General features: G+C 51.0%; 1 protein-coding gene and 1 pseudogene across 12 annotated transcripts; both read left to right on the forward strand.

Moving 5' to 3' along the window:
• The first annotated feature begins 2,466 nt into the window (after positions 1 to 2,466).
• On the forward strand, positions 2,467 to 2,589 carry Gm25226 (annotated as a pseudogene).
• Positions 2,590 to 6,348: 3,759 nt separating this feature from the next.
• On the forward strand, positions 6,349 to 22,303 carry Plxnb3 (plexin B3). Of its 12 annotated transcripts, XM_006527779.2 has the most exons (36): positions 6,349 to 6,637; positions 6,853 to 6,943; positions 8,316 to 9,376; positions 9,687 to 9,866; positions 10,688 to 10,816; positions 10,899 to 10,999; positions 11,960 to 12,089; positions 12,264 to 12,420; positions 12,509 to 12,617; positions 12,701 to 12,815; positions 12,945 to 13,070; positions 13,153 to 13,269; positions 13,576 to 13,669; positions 13,771 to 13,940; positions 14,155 to 14,306; positions 15,060 to 15,165; positions 15,798 to 15,928; positions 16,152 to 16,328; positions 16,430 to 16,625; positions 16,734 to 16,973; positions 17,084 to 17,245; positions 17,314 to 17,465; positions 17,574 to 17,674; positions 17,751 to 17,974; positions 18,133 to 18,311; positions 18,483 to 18,549; positions 18,927 to 19,254; positions 19,395 to 19,498; positions 19,583 to 19,679; positions 20,049 to 20,227; positions 20,372 to 20,532; positions 20,888 to 21,035; positions 21,204 to 21,268; positions 21,336 to 21,411; positions 21,539 to 21,613; positions 21,939 to 22,303. In XM_006527779.2, exons 3-36 carry the CDS (start codon positions 8,321 to 8,323, stop codon positions 22,041 to 22,043), a joined length of 5,709 nt encoding a protein of 1,902 aa, XP_006527842.1. In that variant the 5' UTR covers positions 6,349 to 6,637; positions 6,853 to 6,943; positions 8,316 to 8,320; the 3' UTR covers positions 22,044 to 22,303. The 12 variants fall into 12 exon arrangements, 10 of the variants coding, with proteins under 10 accessions (XP_006527842.1, XP_006527844.1, XP_006527845.1 ...); XM_006527781.3 differs by lacking the exon at positions 6,349 to 6,637 and having other exon boundaries at positions 6,736 to 6,943; positions 8,342 to 9,376; XM_006527784.1 differs by lacking the exon at positions 6,349 to 6,637 and having other exon boundaries at positions 6,737 to 6,943; positions 8,374 to 9,376.
• The last annotated feature ends 5 nt before the right edge of the window (positions 22,304 to 22,308 follow it).

Below are 22,308 nucleotides of genomic sequence, written 5' to 3' on the forward strand. Positions count from 1 at the left end.
GCCCTGGCTGTCCTGGAACTCACGCTGTAGACCAGGCTGGCCTTGAACTCAGAAATCCGCCTGCCTCTGCCTCCCAAGTGCTGGGATTAAAGGTGTGCGCCACCACCACCTGGCTGGGATATTTTATTGATTCATGACTGATGTGGGAGGGCCCACGCCTGGGAAAGTGGTCCCTGTTTGTATAAAAAAGTAAGCTAAGCAAGGCATGGAGAGCAAACTGGTAAGCAGCACTCCTTCATAGTTTCTGGTTTAGTCCCTGCTTGAGTTCCTGCATTGACTTTCCTCAGTGATGGACTGTGACAAGGAGCAAGCTGAAATAAACCCTTTCCTCCCCAAGTGGCTTTTGGTCATGGCATTTATGACAGCAACAAAAAGCAAACTAGGACACCTATCAACTGGCAGCCAAGCCTTTTTTTAAAATATAGATTTATTTATTTATTATTATATCTAAGTATATTGTAGCTGTCTTCAGATGCACCAGAAGAGGGCATCAGATCTCATTACAGATATTTGTGAACCACCATGTGTTCTGTGGGATTTGAACTCAGGACCTTCAGAAGAGCAGTTGGTGCTCTTAACCACCGAGCCTTCTCTCCAGCCCAGCCAAGCCTTTAAAAAGATCCCTGAGGCCGGGCGTGGTGTCACACGCCTTTAATCCCAGCACTCGGGAGGCAGAGGCAGGTGGATTTCTGAGTTCGAGGCCAGCCTGGTCTACAAAGTGAGTTCCAGGACAGCTAGGGCTACACAGAGAAACCCTGTCTCGAAAAACCAAAAAAAAAAAAAAAAAAAAAAAAAAAAGCCTGAGAAGATATTTCAGATTCAAACCATAACATCATACTGAATAAAACTTTAAATTTATTTATTTTGCTCATTAGATATGGAAGGAAGGAAAACAGAAAAAGAATGCCTACAAAATAACATGGAAAATACATAGAAAAGTTGGCCAAGTAGGCTGAGCATGATGGTAGTTCCAGTACACTGGAGGCTACGACAGTAGGATTAATTTAAGACCAGACTAATGGCCATATTAGAATACAGAATGATACTCTGTCTCAAACAAAACAAAACAAAACAAAAATACCAGAGTACACATATGGGGACTGAGGATACAGTTCAGCAATAAAGCACTTGTCTGGCATCTGTGAGTGTAGGCTTATATATTTTTTCAACTTACTTTAATAAGGGTTTAACCTCTTCTCTAGCCCACCACCCAGCAGAGGTACTGGAAGAGAAACGTTATTAGGATATGGGAAGTGGACCTGTTCAGCAATAGCTCTTTGGGGACGAGCTCCATCTTTGTTGTCAGGATATCGGCAGTTCAGTCCGGTAGCAAACACCAAATACAAATCAGCACCTGCAGTCCAGTCAACTCAGCAGTCACCACACACGAACCAGCAAGGGCAGTTGAATCCTGAAGAAACTGCAAGGCTTGCCAACCAGCCCAAAATGTGTCAGGAAGCTACAGGAAACTCATGAGCAGTTCTTTGGCGAGTTTCCCTCTATGGCATCACCATAGAGGAGCTCAGCAACTCAATGTAAGGTGAACCAATACATGAATGTTGTTAACAAAGAATATCAAGGCAGGCAAAGCAAATCAATGCTCTAACTCCCACTGTCTGTGGGGTCAGATTTATACTTCTTCACGCATCCTTTCACATGTTTGTTATGGCAAAACATCCTTTCCCTATGTCTGCTTCAGCGAAACATTCTTTCACGTGTCTACTTTAGCAAAATATCCTTTCACTTATATGCCCCAGCAAAACATAATTTCTTGCTTGGTTGGTACTTCCTGACTGACCAAAGGAAAATGGCTCATATTTTTTTGCTGTGGGGCCTTGAGCTGACAGGTCCCTCTGTTCATTTCATGATGGCAAGCGGTTACCTCATCTGTCTCTCTTGGACCAGCAATCCATCACCACTGTTTGGCCTTTCCACAGAAGCTACAATTAGCCTGGAACCCTTTGTGGCTCATAGTAACCAGAACCTACTTGTTCTCTTCTACAATTACTAGAGTCAATGTACCTGTTATTTTGAGCTCTGAATCTTTTAGTCTTATAATTCTTTTGGAAATCCCAAATTTACCACAATGAAAACATTGAGCATTTTGCTTCCTGATATTTCTAGCTACAATTTGCCCTATGATATTGGAGTTATAGTCCTGAGAACCAATATCATTTGTTTCCCTTATCCATTCATCTTTAGGGGCTCCACGTGCTTTCAATGGTCTGATTGCTCTCTTAGATATAAGGGCCTGAGATTACACACAAAAATATACATAGATGCCAGGTGGTGGTGCACACGTTTAATTCCAGCACTCTGGAGGCAGAGGCAGGCAGATCTCTGAGTTCAAGGCCAGCCTGGTCTTCAGAATGAGTTCCCAGACAGGAAGAGCTACTTAACCCTGTCTCAGTCTCACAGAGAAACCCTGTCTCGGTCTTGAAAAACCACCAACCACACAACAAACACATGAACAATTAAGCTGACTTTCCTCGTGGGGGCCTGCTGTGCAATGGTTGCAAATGGCAGGCTCTTTGGGGGTGAATTCACTGTTACCTATATGGATTGCCCTAAGGGACCTTGGAAATACTTTTCTGGCAGTTATTCAAGTCTCTGACTTCCATGCTATCCCCAATCTAGGGTCCAGACAGGTACACATGACGCCTTAGGAAATTCCCAGGTCAGAGTGGCCAGGATTCACACTTGTGGAGTCATCAAGTTCACCTGAGTCATGCTTCAGAATAAGGAACACATGATTGAGGCCCTAGGTGAAGCCAAGTTCAAGATGTCTGGCTGCTGGAAGGTAAATAATGTTATTAATCACCTTCCTCCCACTTTCTTGCCCTGGTCCTCCTCACTGAGTTCTCCCCCACCCCCCAGATCCATATCTCAAAGATTTAGGGCTTTATTACGTTGAAGACAGACTGAACTGAAGACATGGTCACTGAGAATTGGCTCATTCCTGGTGCCTGTAGTGTCGAGTATATCACCAATCAGGATCCCCTGGACACGTGGCAGGCCTTGTCCTCTGGAGGCCTTCCACTGTGGTACTCTCCTACACACTACCAAATCATGTTCAGTAATAAATCTCCCATCCTGTCTGATTTTTTTAAAAAAATAATAGAATAAGAAGATGAAGAAACTGGAAGCTAGCAGTCAAGCTAGGCCTGGTGGCACACACTGGTGATCCTAGCATTCAAGAGGTAGGTAAGAGGATCAAGGATCCTAAGTTTTGAGACTAGCTTGAGCTACACATCTGGATCTTGTCTCAAGAAAAATAGAAGAACAGTGGGCTGGGGATACATCTCATTTGTTAGATTACCAACATGCCTAAAGCCTTTGGTTTGGTCCTCATAAACTATATAAATAGTCATCTCTGGTGTGGATTACTCTCTTCTGTGTGCCATTCTTTCTCTTAACTCTAGTGCTTAAAATCCATACTTAAATTCCTTGAATAAACTCTAATTCTGCCAGGTATGGTATCACATACCTTTTATCCCAGCACCTAAGAAGCAGAAGCAGGAGGATTTCTATTAGTTAGAGACCAGCCTGATCTACAGATTAAGTCCCAGACCAACCAGGGCTATGCAGTGAGACCCTGTTTCCAAAAAGAAAGTGCTAAATGTTGAGGCTAAAGAGATGACTAAGTAGTTAAGAGTACTGGCTACTGCTGTAAAGGGCTTAGGTTCTCTTTCTAGCACCCACATGGCAGCCCACAACTGTTTGTAACTCTCATTCCAGAGGATCTGATGCTATCTTCTGGCATCTCCATGCACCAGACATACATGCAGACAAAGCAACCATATACATAAAATTAAAAAAAATGAATGCCAAGTGCACTAGTGGTATTGAAGACACCACATCTGTACAGTATCAGTGGGATTTGGCAGAGGCAGGAAGCTCATCTGTCTTCTGATCAGTCAGTGAGTCCCTTGCCAGCGTCTGGAAACCGCAGCACACAGACAGGACATGGCACCAGAACAGTAAAGGCTGCCTCCCTAACTATCAATAAGACTTGTATACAGCTGGTCTGTGGAGGATTTGTATAGAACAGAATGACACATCTGCAAAGGAACCATCCATGTGCAGGATTACAGCAACATAATTTCCTTTGTTCCCGGAGTCAGTATAGGTCACTGATGATGTTAGCAGCTGCATTTGTTCCTGTCTGCTGCAGAAGTGGGGGTGGGGGCAGGGCATGGAAGAAGCCCAAGCAGGACATTCGTCTGTGCATTTACAGAGAATGAGGCTACTTGTCCATAGATGCATTTTCATCCGTGAAGAAAGGCATTCTCAAAACTGAACTGAAGATGTTTGTGTTTTCTTCTTTTTCTATTCTCTTCATCCATTCTCCCTCCTTCCTTCTCTTTCTTTTCCTCCTCTTCCTCCTCCTCCTCCTCTTCTCCCTGCCCCTCAGCCCTCTCTTTCTTTTTTTGATAGACTCTCACTATATAACTCTGGAACTTTCTATATAAACCACCATCAGCATTCAGGTCTCCTTAATCCAAGCTATCATCTCAAATCCAGAAGGCCTCATTAACCATTCCCTCCCCCCTTCATCTTTATTCCTCATCTTCATGCACTTTCTCACTGCTTTAGAGAAAGGACATGTCAAGGTAGAACTCCCATATTCTCCCATTTTTGCTACTTGCACCTACTCAGTATCAGGCTTTTAAGATCATATGTCTACACCAGCAAACACATCTGTAATACATTTGTTTCTTTCCATGGCCATCTTTCCATCTCTGATCCAGGCCTCCCCACATTCTCTGTCTCAGGACCCTCTGCTTATACTTGACCAAACGCAAAGCTGTTGAGAAAGCAAGCTCAAGTCCTGGAGCTCAGCAGCTGTGAACATGATTTGCTGACCTTTGCATCCTTTCAGCCCACCCTCTACCAACCTTATGCTCCAGTAAGAGTACAAATACTTGTTTCCTCAACAGGACAGGCTCACATGGCCAGATGGATATACATTGGAACTCTATATGTAACTCTTAGCCTTGCCACTTACTAGCTGTGAAACTTTCCTTGCCTTGGTTTTCCCACCCGTTCCCTGAAGGAAACGACCAAAGCTTCTCCTGGAGTCATTGAGAGGACAAACTGTGTTAATATAATTGTATATTAACCTTTTCTTTTTCTCCAGATGGTCAATGGGAACTTTGTGTGAAGCTAGGAAATGCCTACCTTGGATGGTGGCCTGTTTTTTAGCAGTTCCAGTTGTCCTCTCATACACCTGCTGAAGCAAGCGAAGGGGATCAAAATTTTGCCTTGTGCTATTGGGCAAAGGGGCAGCCAAGGATGGGTTGGGTTCCCAACCTGGGCCAGCTGGGGTGTTTTGGGCTGGGCATGATTGCATTGACATGCAGGAGAGCTCCATTGGGACCGTTCCTGGAACAGAAGCTGCTACTCAGGATCTAGGGCTGGTTTAGGCACGATGTGCAGGAACAACTGAGCCTAAGAACACTGCCTCAAAGCTGCTGAGGACAGGGAGAAGCAAGAGTCTGTAGGGCTGACTAAGCTAGAGCCAAGCAATGGTGGTCAGGCAACACAGTGATACCTATATGATACCTGCAGGCATGATGTCCCCCAAGGGTGTTGGCAGTGGAGCTAGGAGAGCAAGAACCAAACTTCTGACCCAAAATGAGAAAGCTGGCATCATCCTGGAATTCGGTGCAATGTAAGGAGGCTGTCTGCTTGGTTCCCCACCCCACCATCAACCAACTGGCTCAGCCAGATGGTAAGGGCCACCTGCCACTTCACCCTGAAGCTTGTTGCTACTGTGAACTAAAGAAGTAGCAAAGAGGTTGGGGATTTAGCTCAGTGGTAGAGCGCTTGCCTAGCAAGCGCAAGGCCCTGGGTTCGGTCCTCAGCTCTGGGAAAAACAAAAACAAAAACAAAAAACAACAACAACAACAAAAAAACAAGTAGCAAAGACTCTAAAGCAAGTAAAAGTGTCCCTGTACAATGGGCCCTTAGGCTAGTTGGCCCCCAAGGTGCCCTATGAGAGCAGCAAGGGAGCCAGCTGCTACTGGCACTCCCTTCCCTCCTATGGTGGAAGGATCCAGACCCATCCGGAAGGACCTTCTGGTCCTATGTCTGAAGCCCAGGGCTCAATCCTGGCAAAGTCCCCTGTGGTCTCCCTGCCTCAGCCCCTCCCATGCATTATCCTCTTCTGATTTTCCCCACTACCATTCTGTACCTGGCACAGCTTTGCCAGTCCTTGGGGGTAGGACTGGGTGGGGACAATCTTCTCTCAAGCCAGTAGGCGGGGGAGAAGGTCTTTGCCATGAGCTGTCTTTGTCAGTGCCTCCTCTGCCTTAGCCTGGACAAAGACAGGCATTGACAGCTGGCACTAGCACTTCAGCCAGGACCAAGGCTACTGACACTGAGGCTGAGGCTGTCATTTCAGGGGCTCAGTGCCTTTGGCCCTGTGGTGGGGGCTTAAGGGCTACCCAGTGCTCTTTACGGAGACCCAGAGAAACTCAGGGAGGGAGCACTCTGCACTGGCACAGGAGTTGTGAACCACATGGGGAAAATTGGCTCAAGGAAACCCTGTCCTTTTGTCTCTACATCCCAGGGGGTTTCTCCCTGGAGATGGGGAGTGGCAGGGAGCTCCCTGGCTAGAACAGCCAGAGTGGGGGTAAGAACACCAGATAGCAGGTCCCTGGCCTGGGCCTCTGGACAGAGGGGACATTGTTGGGGTGGAGGCAGGGCTGCCTTGGCCAGGCCACTATTGACAAAGCTGCCAGCTGTGGTGGAGCCCGATCTCCAGGCCCTTGCCCCCTCCCCTGCCTCCTTCCTCCCCCAGGGCCACCATGAATGGGGCTGAGCCTCAACTGTCTCCCTCCCACTCAGGACAATGCCCCCCACAGCCATCTTGTGCCCGTCGCCACTGCCCTGAGGCAGCTGATGTGAGGAGACCCCATTTCTGCACTCCGTAGTGGTGGTAAGTGTCTGGGCCCTATGTCCCCCAAGGTGTCCCAAAGAGATGTAGAGAGGGATAAATTTGGCTGGACTAGGGCACAGAGCAGTCTTGCAGGGAGCTTCCATCTCCTCTGCGTTTTTGGGTAACAACTCCCATCTCCTCCATTACACACACCCACCTCTGTCACAGCGATACATGGGCACTAGAGAAAAGTATATTTCCTGTCTGTGCTCTTGAGATAAGGGGACTTGGGGTCTTTTTGAGTAGCAGTGGGTGGCTTCTGGTGGGCACATGACTAACTGTGATGATCCCAACTCAGTTCAGGAACTGTCACCAGCTCCTGCCCTCTTTCTAGAGCTCTACGCAGGGTTAAATCTGTCTGGATGTCACCTAGTTAGGCAGTTGGTCAGTGGCTGCTGCTGACTGCTCTTGGAGGAGAGCTGGGGACTGGCACCTGTCCTCAGTGCCTCAGACTCAAGGTCCTCTCCACTCACCTGGAGCTACCTCTATCCTACTTCCCTTCTCTCTGATCTTTCATGGCTCTTCTCATCAGTGCTCCTACATTGAGGACCCTTCTAAAACTAGGTTTCCACAGACTCTAGATGCTGGGGTCCATCACTCTTGTACTCTGAGTTGCCTCCTAGTGCCTCACAGTTCCCCTAGAACCATCTAGGCTGGCTCAAAGCTCTCCTACCACCTCTATACTGGCCACCCAGTAGTGGTCTAAAGCCCTGGCCCTGGCCACCTATTCATTACTGTTTTGGGAGTAGTGTGCCTATGTCTAGCTGCATCTTGGCCGGAAGCCAAAGCTCTTCTTGGTTGTCTTGTCCAGTTAGTGAAGGTTCCTATATGAAGCTGGTTCTGACTGTATAGAGTGGGTTTTCTGTCCCTGTCCCTTTTGCCATGGGTATCCTGTCTTTACATGTGATGATCTGGCTTCTCTTATCATCATGTCTTTTTGTCTAGGTGACAGTATCTAGTTGCCCGCAGACACGACTTCCTTTTTCCATTTCCCTCCCTTTTCCTGCCCTTGTCACTCAGAATTCCTCTGTCATGCCTTTATAGCTTCTCAGGATCTGTCCTCTTTCTAGTCTACATGCAAATAAAGCAGAAGATGAAAAAATTATTTCCTTGTGTGTGTCCTCATCTCCATCCTGTCTCTTTCTCTATCTATAGGACACTTTCTTTGTCTTTTCTGTCCTCTTCCTGGCTGCCTCCCTCTAAGTACCCCCACCCTTCCTCTCTTCCTCTCTCTTCCTCCCCTCCTTCCCCTGTCTCTCTAGCCTCTTTTGCCTTCCTCTGGTAATGTCTCTTTCCTAGTTTAGCTCCCATTCTTTCCCTTGCCCACTTCTGCCTGTTGAAGAATGAAGCATTTTTAGCATTCTCCCATCAGGTCTTATGCTGACTGACTTCCTCCAGGCTCCTGTGATGGCTCCCTGGTCTCCCTTCAGCCTCCACCTGCTGCTGCTGTTCCTGCCGCTGCTGCCTTTGACCAGGGTCCATCGCTTCTCTGTACCAAATACCAGCTTCAACCACCTGGTGCTGGCACCAGATCAGGGCAAACTCTACGTGGGTGCAGTGAATCACCTCTTTCAGCTCAGCCCTGAGCTGAAGATGGAGTCTGTGGCTGTCACTGGCCCTGTCATTGACAGTCCTGATTGTGTGCCTTTCCGTGACCTGGCTGAGTGCCCACAGGCCCAGCTCACTGACAATGCCAACCAGCTCTTGTTGGTGAGCAGCAGGACACAGGAACTGGTGGCTTGTGGGCAAGTGAAGCAGGGTGTATGTGAGAAGCGGCGCCTTGGGGATGTGACTCAAGTGTTGTACCAGGCTGAGGACCCTGGTGATGGGCAGTTTGTGGCTGCCAATACCCTGGGAGTGACCACAGTAGGCCTAGTGGTGCCCTTGCCAGGCCGAGACCTCCTGCTAGTGGCCAGAGGCCTGGCAGGCAAGCTGTCAGCAGGAGTGCCACCCCTAACTGTGCGCCAGCTGGCTGGGCCACAGCCTTTCTCCAGTGAAGGACTGGGAAGACTTGTGGTCGGTGACTTTTCAGACTACAACAATAGCTATGTAGGAGCTTTTTCTGATGCTCACTCTGCCTACTTTGTGTTCCGTCGCCGTGGGGCTCGGGCCCAGACTGAGTATCGCTCCTATGTAGCTCGTGTCTGCCTCAGAGATGTCAACCTTTATTCCTATGTGGAAATGCCACTTACCTGCCATGGCCAGGGCCTTATCCAGGCTGCCTTCCTTACTCCAGACACTTTGCTAGGTGCATTTTCAGCAGGCACAAGTCAGGCACAGGCGGCCCTGTGTGCCTTTCCCTTAGCTGACCTGGACAGGAGTATGGAACAAGCCAGGCGACTTTGCTATACTACTGGTGGTCAGGGTCCTAGCGGCATGGAAGAAGCCACTGTGGAGTATGGTGTCACATCCCGTTGCGTCACTTTGCCTCCTGTGAGTGGTGAGAGCCTGGCTCCCAAATTTTGATTGGGGGTTCTATCTTCACTTTCTGTGCCTTGCCCTGCTTTGCCAGCCCTCTCCCTCTGTGACATGGGACAGAGTACTCTCCAGGAATAGCTACTGGTTCACCTCTTAGCTGAGTATATCAATAGGTAGCAGTTGGCTGTCTCGAAACTCTGATCTGCTCTCAGCCTTCCAATTCTTCCTAATCCCTTTCTCACTGACTGTGGGGTGTCCTCTGTTCCCAGGGGAGTGCCTACCCACTCCCTCCTGAAAACTGATTCTCTACACCTTGCCTATCTAGGACTCCCCCGAGTCATACCCCTGTGGTGATGAACACACCCCCAGCCCCATCGCAGGCCGCCAACCCCTGGAGGCCCAGCCTCTGCTGCAACTGGGACAGTCCATCAGTGCAGTGGCTGCTCTCCAGACAGATGGGCACACGATAGCCTTCCTGGGAGACACCCAAGGCCAGCTACATAAGGTGAGATCCTGACCAATGGGAATGGTTTTAGATGGCCTTTACACTTTCAAGCTAGGCCTGGTAGCTCTGCTATGTGTGGTCCAGGATACTCCATTTCTCAGCTGTGTTCTACTGTGGGTCAAAAGGCCTCACTGCACCTGGGCATCTGGTAGGACCTACCTCCTGCTCTGATTCCCAAATGAAAACTACCTAGGAACCTCTGCAGGCAGCTGTGCTTTCTCTAACCAATGAGGTTGGTGCTGATGGTGGTTGGGGGATGATATGTAGGCCCAGAGAACCTGATGCACAGAAGTAGCCTCGACCCAGGATTTTCTCTAAGGTAAAACATGCCTTCCAGTAAACGTCTTGTCTTTGTAGCTGCCCATCCCATGTGATAGAATGGCTTGTATTCAAGAGTCTTAGCCAGGGCTCCTCTGTTGCCCCAGCCTTGTTATTTTCCAGAGAATGGCTTAACCTTGAGGGTACTGAATGGGAGAAAGTGACATGTTTCTACATTAATGGCCTATCAGGAGGGGTGTCTGGCTCTGGGGTAACAGATTTCTTCCTCAGAGTCTTTATGGAGCCAGGAAAGCATGTGCCTTTTTTTTTTCCCCGAGACGGGGTTTCTCTGTGTAGCCCTGGCTGTCCTGGAACTCATTCTGTAGATTAGGCTGGCCTCGAACTCAGAAATCTGCCTGCCTCTGCCTCCCAAGTGCTGGGATTAAAGGCGTGCGCCACCACTGCCTGGCAGCATGTGCCTTCAATGGCCAGCATTAAGCCAACAATAGAACTGGCCTTGGCTTGGCAGAGTGGTCCAGCTTTATCTTTGTGCCCCTATCTAGGTCTTTCTAAACAGCTCCCATGGCCAGGTATACCATTCCCAGCAAGTGGGGCCCCCAGGCTCAGCCATCAGTCCAGATCTGCTGGTAGACAGCAATGGAGACCACCTCTATGTCTTGACTGCCCAGCAGGTAAGGCCTGTCTCTGGGGCTGGATGTCTTAGAGGCCCACATCTTTGTAACCACCTTTATCTCTCCCTCACTGCCCATCCAGGTAGACCGGATACTTGTGGCAGCCTGTCCTCAGTTTCCTAACTGCACTACCTGTCTCCAGGCCAGGGACCCACTATGTGGTTGGTGCATCCTTCAGGGAAGGTGAGCATGGGCCTAGGCTTGAACCAACAGACACTGGGGGTCCAAGAAACTGTCCATGGAAGCAGCTGTAGGTGTGCCAAAAGGCCAACTTGGCTCAGTGTTGCTGAGCTCCTTAATACCATCTCAGATCATTGGATCACTGTTTACCTCTTACTCCTGTAGTCTTTTTTCGTTTGTTTGTTTTGTTTTGTTTTTTGTTTTTGTTTTTTTGGTTTTTTGTTTTTTCGAGACAGGGTTTCTCTGTATTGCCTTGGCTGTCCTGGAACTCACTCTATAGACCAGGCTGGCTTCAAACTCAGAAATCCACCTGCCTCTGTCTTCCAAGTGCTGGGATTAAAGGCATGCGCCACCATGCCTGACTACTCCCGTAGTCTTACCTTAAACCAGGCCTCTGATCTCTCCCAGGACCCATGACTTGCTGCTGGTGTTCTTTGGCCCACTCCAACCTGGACTGTCAGCCCAGGACTCATTTATAGAAACCTGAAGTATAGGCTGGGTATATAGCTCAGTTAAGTGGAGTGTTTGCCTAGCATGCACAAAACTCTGGGTTCAACTCCTGCCACATATAAGTTAGGCATGCTGCATGGTGCATGCCTGGTGGTGCAGAGTTGTAATCCCAGCACTTGGGAGGTAGAGGCAGGAAGACTAGAAATCCAAGGTTGCCTTCAGCCATAGTGTCAGGCACACCTGACATACATGAACCCTTGCCTTCAGCCATAGTGTCAGACACACCTGACATACATGAACCCTTGTTGGAAGAGGGGGAGTGAGGGAGAGAGGAAGGAAGAAAAGGTAGTGTTTTCCCCTTACTTATAATTAAGACTACAACCTGCACCCTGGCCATGAAGCCCTCTGTTCCTTTCATTCCTCCCTACTGTGCTCCAGCCAGGTCATCCTCCTAACCCCATGCCAGGAAACCTGAGGCTCACAAGGTGACTCAATGGGTCCTCTGCTTCGCAGGTGTACTCGGAGAGGCGAGTGTGGACGGGCAGCCCAGCCAAACCACTGGCTGTGGAGCTACGAAGACAACCACTGCCCTTACATCCAGAGCCTGCTACCAGCCCAACACCCCCGTCAGGAACAGGGTCAGGTGAGGCGCTAACACTGCTGGTCTTGCAGCTAGTGAGGCCATTCCCCACGGGAGCATAGTGTTAGCTGTTTCCTGTCCATTTCTGCCCTAGCTGCCTCTTTCCACAGCCCCAGCATGGCACTTACACCGCTGTGCTCTAGATCCATTTCCCTGTATCCCTCTCATGTGTCACAGATCATTCTGTCTGTTCCTCGGCTGCCCACCCTGGCCATGGATGAATACTTCCACTGTGCTTTTGGGGGCTACAACAGTCTAGCTCAGGTGGAAGAACCCCATGTGGTCTGTACCACCCCTCCTCAAGATCAGATGCCACCTAATCCTCCAGGCTCAGGTGAGTGGACCCTTGAGTAGGGATCCCAGGGTGGAATGCAGTAGGAAAGAGCTGCAAGACCTTCTCTGCCACTACTGTCCCCTTCCAGATCATGTCACCTTGCCCCTGGCCCTAATGTTTGAGGATGTGGTATTGACCGCCACCACATTCTCCTTCTATGACTGCAGTGCTGTTCAGGCCTTGGAAGTGGCTGCCCCGTGAGTCCCTGGGCCTGACTCCTGATGGGTAAGGGTGGAAATCCCAGATGGCACCCAGCCTGAAAACACCCCTGCCGTTTCAGGTGCCGCGCTTGTGTGAGCAGCCTGTGGCGGTGCCACTGGTGCCCCCAGAGTAGCCACTGTATATATGGAGAGCACTGCCCAGAGGGTGAAAAGGCTGTCTACAGTGCCCAGGAGGTGGGTATGACCGACTTACAAGCTCTTTGTACCCGATCAATCCAGAAGGCCACCCCAGCAGGACAGTACCTAAAATACCCAGGAGTAGTCCCATGCAATTTTGAAGAGCTAAGGCTGTCCTTTCCCTAGGTGGACATCCTGGTTCGTGGCCCAGAGGCTTGCCCCCAGGTTGAGGGTCTAGCAAGTCCCCAGTTGGTGCCTGTGGGTTGGGAGAGCCATGTGACCCTGCACATTCAGAACCTTCACTATTTCCAAGTGAGTAGTCAGGTGGATGGGGGAATAATGGAAGACTAGACAATGTCCACAAGGCTAACATTATGATATCTTTACCTTCTAGGGTCTGCCTGCCTTGTACCACTGCTGGCTAGAGCTGCCTGGAAAACTGCAAAAGCTACCTGCCTCCTTAGAGGAGACATCCAGGGACTCTGGCCTCATTCACTGCCAGGCCCAGCAGGTGAAAGGCTGCTTGGTGTCTTGGGCAGCCCCCATTCACTCAAATGAACACACACACACACACACACACACACACACACACACACACAGAGCGGGAGTGGGGAGCGCTCTGCCCAGTTCCTCTTCATCTTACCATTAGTTACAAAAGCCCACCCTGTGCCAGGAACAGTGTGCCTGCAGCCTCTGTCCCTCTGTTTAGAGAAACAAAGGACTATCACACCCATTTTAAGGAGGTATTATAGAAGAAGCAGGGGGCAGAGATATCCCAAGTCAGGGATCAAACCTGACCCCTGCCCTCTGCCTGCAGTTCTACCCCTCTATGTCTCAGTGGGAGCTCCCAGTGCCCATCTATGTAACCAGGGGTGAGATCCAGCGGCTGGACAATGCTGGTGATCTTCATGGTAAGTCCCGACCAAGGTGACAAAGCAGATGGCGGGGGGCGGGGGGGGGAGGACGTGCAGCTCATGGGCAGTGGCTCAGCATGCTGTTCCACCTTCCCTAGTGACTCTATATGACTGTGCCATGGGTCACCCTGACTGCAGCCACTGCCAGGCGGCCAATGGGAGCCTGAGCTGTTTGTGGTGTGGTGATGGCCAGCCTGCCTGCCGCTATGGGCCTTTGTGCCCACCAGGTGCTGTGGAACAGCTATGCCCTATACCCAGCATTGATGTGGTGAGACTCTGTCCCTGTAGACTCTAGCTTCCCCACTCCTCAAGGTCCTTGCCTCCACTGTCTGATACTCCCCCATGTCAAACTGCTTGCTTCAGACTCGCAATCCCTAGTAGTTTGGTCTAGACATTTTTAAGTATTTGGCTGACTGGGCACCACCACTGCAGAGTGGGATGTGGGTTTGGAGAATCCTATCTGCCATCCTTCTTTGCTACAGATTGAACCCCTGACTGGTCCCCCAGAAGGTGGCTTGGCCATCACCATCCTGGGTTCCAACCTGGGCCAGGCCTTTAATGATGTGCGAAATGCTGTAACTGTGGCTGGCCAGCCCTGCAACCCTGACCCTTCTCTCTACCGCATCTCTGCTCGGTGAGGCTCCTCAGCAGGCTGGGGAGGAAAGGAATGCTATCCAGAGTAGGCCTTCAAAAACTAGTCACCTGCCAGTAGTGGTGGTGCACACCGGTAGGATTTGCTGAAGGAGGCAAAGGCAGGAGGATCACGAGTTCAAGATCAGCCTGGGCTACACATTTCAAGCCGGGCGTGGTGGCATATACCTTTAATCCCAGCACTTGGGAGGCAGAGGCAGGTGGATTTCTGAGTTTGAGGCCAGCTTGGTCTACAGAGTGAGTTCCAGGACAGCCAGGATTATACAGGGAAACCCTGTCTCGAAAAACAAAACAAAACAAAACAAAACACCTAGTCACCCAGAAAGAGGGGAGGCAAAAACCAAAACCAAACAAACAAACACAAAAGCCGGGCAGTGGTGGCACATGCCTTTAATCCCAGCACTCAGGAGGCAGAAGCAGGAGGATTTCTGAGTTTGAGGCCAGCCTGGTCTACATACAGAGTGAGTTCCAGGACAGCCAGGACTACACAGAGAAACCCTGTCTCGAAAACAAAACCAAAAAAAAAAAAAAAAAAAAAAAAAAAAGAAAGAAAAGAAAAGCCAAACCAAACCAAACAGAAAAAAAAAAAGAAAAAGAAGGAAAGAGGATGTGAGGTCCTGGGTGAGAACACAAAAGGGAAAGAGGCAGCAGAGGAGGAACAGGCTCCAGGCAGCCCCTGGCAGGCTGTTCTAGGCTCCCCCAGGCCTTGAGCAGCTACCACACTTTGATTCACTAGGATTGTATGTGTGACATCTCCTGCTCCCAATGGCACTGCTGGGCCAGTCCAAGTGGCCATTAAGAGTCGTCCTCCTGGCATCTCAACCCAGAACTTCACCTACCAGGTCAGTAACTTTCCTAAGGTGGGAAGGAAGAGTACATAAAGATGTCAAAGTGGATCCAGAAGGGAGCAGGAAGTACTGCTGCTGTGTCCAAGAAGGAAGTCACATGATCTCAGTGGAGAGCAGCCTGGGGACAGTGTTGTCATGACAAGGGCACTGTCACTGGCAGCTGTCCAGGAGGCAGACAGGCAGTGCAGAAACAAGAACAGCAGACAGCCTGGGTGAAGAACATACACAACTTGTTGCAACCCTGGTAAGGAATGAGGAGAAACTAGGGATACCCTCAGATACTAGCCTGAGCTCTGGGCACATAGACCACTGTGGAGTGGAAAGCCCAGGGTGAAAGTAGGAGGCAGGGGTGGGTTAGGAAAAGTTCTGCTACAGTGTCCAAGTTGGTGACTGGACCCTAGAACTTAGAGCTTGGGAGGCCCCAGATAAAAACTGCTCAAGAGGGAGAAGGTGATAGCAAAGAGGTAGACAGAAGGGAAGCTAACCTATGCAAAACTGAAGAAAGGCATGGTCCTTCAGCCAGGAAGATGTAGTCTACTGAGGCCCCTGACTCAAGAGACTAATGAGTGGGCTGGAGGGTCTTGAGGATGAGCCCTGTGTCTACTCCAGCCTACTCTGTTCCCTAGGACCCTGTCCTGCTGAGCCTGAATCCTCAGTGGGGCCCCCAGGCAGGGGGCACCCAGCTCACCATCCATGGGCAGTATCTCCAGACAGGAGGCAACATCAGTGTCTTTGTGGGTGACCAACCTTGCCCTATGTGAGTATCCAACCCAGCTCAACTGTTCCAGGCCTGGCCACTCTCAACTGGAGGGCCCTCTTATACAATGGGGCGGTGGATTTAAGGCTTGAAATTCTTAGAGAAGTGGTACCATGCCTCGTAACCTCTGCCCTGCTGAGAGAAGCAAGTGGGCCTCTTCCTGGAGAACTGGGCCTCTCACTAGGGCTGAGCCCAAAGTGAGAACCTATCCCTTCCTCTGCAGCCAGGAGCCTGTGTGTCCTGAAGCCATCATATGCCACACCATGCCCCAGACTGAGCCAGGAGAAGCAGTGGTCCTCATAGTCTTTGGGCATGTTGAACGCAAACTGCTCACCACCCCTTTTCGATACACAGCCAATCCCCAACTGGTGGAAGCAGAGCCTAGTGTCAGCTTCCGGGGGTGAGTTCTTGGCCAACCCACAGTGAACCACTTGAAAGATCGGGTACTAGTGCTGAACAACCCAAGATCCTTTTAACTCTTTTTACTTCAATTCTGTACAGAGGTGGACGAGTGATTCGAGTCAGGGGTACAGGCTTAGACGTTGTGTGGCAGCCCTTGCTGTCTGTGTGGCTGGAGGATGAGCCCAAAGTAAAGGCCTTGGGGGTTCAGGCCCAGGATGCGAACCCAAGGAGGAGCTGTGGTGCCCCTGCTGCAGATCCTCAGGCCTGTATCCATCTTGAGAGTGGCTTACTACAGGTGGGTCTCCTACCATCTTTAGCAGAGAATCGTGCCATCCACAGGGAATGCTTAGTGAGGGGGCTACCAAGACCACTCACTGATCTGTATCCATGCACCCCCCACCAGTGTTCCACGCTCTGCTCTGTCAACTCATCCAGCCTCCTCCTGTGCCACAGTCCAGCAGTGCCAGATGGGGCCCTCCCAAAGCGAGTCTTCTTTGCCCTAGACAACATGCAAGTAGACTTTGCCAGTGCTAGTGGGGGCCAGGGATTCCTATACCAGCCTAACCCTCGCCTGGCTCCACTTAGTCATGAGGGGATTACTCACCCCTACCACCTCAAGCCAGGCCATGTCCTAGATGTGGAGGTAAGTGTGCCACCAGCCAGGTACTGCCTGGGCACTCACCATCCTGAGGAGGGTGAGATGGGGTCAGAGGGAGGGGTCCCACAGGCTCAGGCTCCTGTTATGTGTCCCAGGGCGAGGGCCTCAATCTGGGGATCAGCAAGGAGGAGGTGCAGGTGCATATTGGAGATGGAGAGTGCCTGGTGAAGACACTGACGCTTACTCACTTGTACTGTGAGCCACCACCCCAAGCCCCTCAACCCACCAATGGTTCAGGCACCCTGCCGCAGTTTGTGGTGAGTGTGCGCCCCTGGTGGATGGGCTGCGTGCTGCAGGTCCATGCTCAAGAGCCCCTCTTTTCCAGGTGCAGATGGGCAACCTGCGCCTGGCTCTAGGCCCTGTCCAGTACGAAGCAGAGTCCATGATGTCCACCTTTCCTGTGGAGGCCCAGTTGGGCCTGGGCATGGGTGCTGCCGTGCTGATTGCTGCGGTGCTCCTCCTCACCCTCATGTACAGGTGAGGATGTTCCCTCATCAGCACATACGGGCAAATTTCCCATGGCAGGCCCTAGGCCAGTGGCCATCCTGGTCTGGGCCTGTGGCTATGCCTGGCCTCTTGCTCCAGGCACAAGAGCAAGAAGGCCTTGCGAGACTATCAGAAGGTGCTGGTGCAGTTGGAGAACCTGGAGACTGGTGTGGGTGACCAGTGCCGCAAGGAGTTCACAGGTGTGTGGGGACACAGGTGGGAGGACAGGGCTTCTACCAGGACTAAACCTACATCTTGATGGGTCCTGGCCTGCAGACTTGATGACTGAGATGACAGACCTCACCAGTGACCTAGAGGCCAGTGGGATTCCCTTCCTGGACTACCGAACATATGCTGAGCGTGCCTTCTTCCCCGGCCATGTTGGCTGCCCACTGCAGCCAGGGCTCGAGGGGCTTGGGGAAGAGGGTCGCAGTGTCACCGTGCGCCAGGGTCTCACACAACTCTCCAATTTGCTCAACAGCAAGCTCTTCCTTCTCACAGTGAGAGCCACATGGATGGTGGGGACAGGCAGGGCAGGGGAGTCTAAGCTGGTAGGGAGGTGGGGCTGGGGACTGGCCAGACCCAGGTAGAGACTAAAAAGCCACTAAAAGAGGGAGGGTGTGGTGCTTTGGAGAATGAATACCAACTCCCTGTCTAGCTCATCCACACCTTAGAGGAGCAGCCAAGCTTCTCCCAGCGGGACCGCTGCCATGTGGCTTCACTACTTTCCCTGGCTCTGCACAGCAAGCTTGAGTATTTGACCGACATCATGAGAACTCTGCTTGGTGACCTAGCGGCCCATTATGTACACAAGAACCCCAAGCTCATGTTACGCAGGTTGGCCTTGACCTGAATGTGGGGGCAGGGGCAGGGGCTTACCTCTGACCCATTGCTAATACAGGTGGTGTGGGATCAGGCCCTGAGGTCAGGAGCCAGGAACTCCAGGAGTGGGCTCAGAGAAGATCTGAGGACTATCCTCACCAGGGCCTTGGGGCTTCTTCCATACAGGACGGAGACCATGGTAGAGAAGCTGCTCACCAACTGGCTATCTATCTGTCTCTACACCTTCTTGAAGGTGAGGAGCACTGTCCAGCATTTAGGAGGTTCTGCCTGGTTGTGGTCTCCATAACTGATACCCAAATTACCCCAGGACCCCTGGCTCAGACTTAGGGTGGGCCATCAAATGAAGGTCATGAGATCTTTTTCTCTGCTCAATGGACCTATGAGAGGTCCAAGACAAGAGAGTGCTGGAAAGGGAAGGCATTGTGCCCCTTCTCCAACTGTTAAGCAGGGACAAAAAGGGCTTGGGGCCCAGGCCAGGGGCCTGTGATAGCTTGCTGGATTTTTCTCATCCTTGCTAACTACCCCTCTCAGTCCCACCACATCCTGTACTGGGCCTTGCTGGATCCACTTGTCTTGTGGTCAATGGCTGGCCCATCTTAATGGTTGTAGGAAGTGGCTGGCGAGCCACTGTACATGCTTTTCCGAGCCATCAAGTACCAGGTGGACAAGGGCCCTGTGGACGCTGTGACAGGCAAGGCAAAACGAACTCTGAATGACAGCCACCTGCTACGAGAGGATGTGGAGTTCCAGCCCCTGACCCTGATGGCACTGGTGGGACCAGAGGCTGATAGGGCAGCAGGGAACAGTGGAGTGCATCGAGTGCCAGCCAGGGTGCTTGATACAGACACCATCACCCAAGTCAAGGAGAAGGTGTTGGACCAAATCTACAAGGGAACCCCCTTCTCCCAGAGGCCTTCAGTGCACTCCCTAGATCTTGGTAAGAAAGCTAGCCTTACTTCCTGCTCACTCACTGCTCCTCCCACACTACTCTTTCCACACCTGTAGCTATTCAGCTACTGCTAATGAGGAACTCAGGAAGTAGGCTGTGTGCTTATGGGCTTCTCTGGGTCTCTCCAGAGTGGCGCTCAGGCCTAGCTGGTCACCTAACCCTGTCAGATGAGGACTTGACCTCTGTGACTCAAAACCACTGGAAGAGACTCAACACCCTACAACACTATAAGGTGCTAGTGGGTGGCAACAGGACAAGGTGGATGGGTCAGGGACTGCCTCTAGGATCAATTTGTGATCTCATTCCCCGCCTTCAGGTCCCAGATGGAGCAACAGTGGTACTCATTCCTCAGGTGCACAATGGTGGCACTGTTTCCCAGAGTCTGGGCCAGACTGGCTGCCCTTCTGGAGAGAGTAAGTCCTTGGTCCAGACATTTCCATCTGCCAGGAGCCCCAGCACTGTTTGGGGTAGCCCAGGGTTAGATTCACTAGAGCCCCAGGCTGGGTCAGCAAAAGTCCTGGCCACTCTATCTGTCTTATCTAGGTTTCACACCCCTCCTTGCCAATGGGATAGCCAGATCTCCAGACTGAACCAAGATGTGGAAATTCTGGAAACATGGGGTGTTAGGCTGAGCAAGTTCCTGAGCCATCTCTCTCTTGTTCCCTACCTTCTCCCTCTTTGCTCTTTACTCACCTCATCCCAAGAGAAGTGTGGGTTGTGTATCGTTGGTTTCATTTTGAGGGCAGGAGCACAAGACAGAGACCAAGCTTCTGTGCCCTTAGACACTCCCATGCTGGAAGATGGTGAGGAAGGTGGAGTTCGGCTCTGGCACCTGGTAAAGGCCACTGAGGAGGCAGAAGGGGCCAAAGTGCGGCGCAGCAGCCTCCGAGATCGAGAACGAGAACGGTCACGAGCCAAGGCCATTCCTGAAATCTATCTTACTCGCTTACTTTCAATGAAGGTTGGTTTGACCAAAGTAGTCAGGCAACGGATCAGGGTTGTAAAGGAGTTGTAACTGAGCTTGGGAAACGGTATGGTTCTGATGAGGCAGGGGTTAGCCCCCTTTACACCTTGCCTTCACATGGTTCTCATAACCCGCCTACAGGGCACCCTGCAGAAGTTTGTGGATGACACCTTCCAGGCCATTCTTAGCATGAATCGGCCTGTGCCTATTGCTGTTAAGTACCTATTTGACTTCCTGGATGAGCTGGCAGAGAAACATGGCATTGAAGATCCAGAGACCCTGCACATTTGGAAGACAAACAGGTACCTTTCCTGTTGACCTCTCTCCTTCCCACTGTATGGGTGGTCTACTGAATTTTAGAGGGACAGGGTCATTATGACAGGGTAGCAGGTCTAGGATAGGAACCCAGACTTTATAGTATCACCCTGAGTTTCTGCTCTCATTCTATAGCCTAGACTAGTAATAGGAGGGTCCGGGCTCAGATTACTTGGGCCATGAGGATAGCTTCCTATGGAAAACAAAGCCTGAGTTCACTGCTGCCTAGGTCCCCAGCTCCAGGACAGACATCCATGTGCAGGAGTGGGGAGCTGGAAAACAAGGGGAAGAGGCCACAATGGCAGGTCAGGCCTCATCCCCACACCTGACCTGTGCCTCCAGCCTACTTCTGCGATTCTGGGTGAATGTCTTGAAGAACCCACAGCTCATCTTTGATGTACAAGTGTCAGACAACGAGGATGCCATCTTGGCTGTCATTGCACAGACTTTCATCGATTCCTGCATGGTCTCGGAGCATAAAGTGGGCCGGGTGAGGGCAGAAGCAGCACACCAAAGGCAAATAGAAGAAAAGTTTGTGGGAAAACCCAGTGCAGAGCCTGGGTGCTGAGAGGGATGGCATCATAGAGGTAGGAGATGGTAGTGCATATGGTTTTGCTACCTCCCTGTTTACACTTCTCACCTCTTCTACTTGGAGTAGGATTCCCCAGTGAACAAACTGCTCTATGCCCGGGAGATCCCTCGCTACAAGCAGATGGTGGAGAAGTAAGTATCAGAGCCTTTGGGGTTGGGGATCAGAGATGCAGGTCCCTAACCCTGCTGACTTCTCCAGGTACTATGCGGACATTCGCCAGAGCTCTCCAGCAAGCTATCAAGAGATGAACTCAGCTCTGGCTGAACTCTCTGGGGTGAGACATGGCCCAAGGGACCCAGTCCTCCACATTTAGGGGGATAGTTACTGGCAGAGCAGAAGTGGAGAGCCTTGGGTCTTAAGGTCTGGGATAAGGGACTCACTGCCCCACATGCTACCCATAGAATTATTCCTCTGCTCCCCACTGCCTGGAGGCTCTTCGAGAACTTTACAACCACATCCACAGGTATTATGACCAGGTGAGGCCAGAACACACTTGAGGGGAGAGGGCAGGCACTTGGAGGAGGCGTATCCAAGACAATGACCCACAGAACCTCCCTGACAGTGTTGGGGGAAATGGTTGGGGGTGGCCCAGATAGAGGGAAAAGGATGGGAGCCATCCTGTGCTGAAAGAGGTTGGGAAATGGTCTTGGTTTTCACCTAGACCTCCCTGGGCAGGTCTAGAGCAGAACCCCCTACTCTATTGCCCCAGGCCCTTGTTGAGGTGGGAAAAGGACTGATAGCCCTCAGTTGATGAACAGAGGGGTTGGGATTTCAAGCAGGTATACTCTGCTCTCCTGACAGATTATCAGTGCCCTGGAGGAGGACCCTGTGGCCCAGAAGATGCAGCTGGCTTGCCGCCTGCAGCAGGTGGCTGCCTTGGTGGAATACAAAGTGACTGACCTGTGAACTAGGGCCACAGTGATTACCTGAGACCTGCCAACTTATATAACAGTGAGCAGGATCCACCACCAAAGTACCTTATGACCCTGACTAAGCAGTGACTGAGGAGGGGGGGGGGGTCAGTAAGGCTATCTAGAGTGCCTACTGCCCCCATCAGCTTGATTCTAATTTATAATGATCCCTACCCTCTTTCCCACTGTATTTATATTTGCTTGCTGGAAAATCACACCTGGAAATAAAGTAGAAACACATCTTTTTAAAAACAATCTCA

This window comes from Mus musculus, chromosome X (assembly GCF_000001635.26).
Source record: "Mus musculus strain C57BL/6J chromosome X, GRCm38.p6 C57BL/6J".
Lineage (NCBI taxonomy): Eukaryota > Metazoa > Chordata > Mammalia > Rodentia > Muridae > Mus > Mus musculus.

Excerpts from the sequence above, each read along its gene's own strand:
- Plxnb3 (XM_006527779.2), top strand. The coding sequence starts at position 8,321 with ATGCTGACTGACTTCCTCCAGGCTCCTGTGATGGCTCCCTGGTCTCCC. Across the intron at positions 9,377-9,686 it reads GTTGCGTCACTTTGCCTCCT|GACTCCCCCGAGTCATACCC; the intron begins GTGAGTGGTGAG and ends TTGCCTATCTAG. Across the intron at positions 18,312-18,482 it reads CCCAAGCTCATGTTACGCAG|GACGGAGACCATGGTAGAGA; the intron begins GTTGGCCTTGAC and ends TCTTCCATACAG.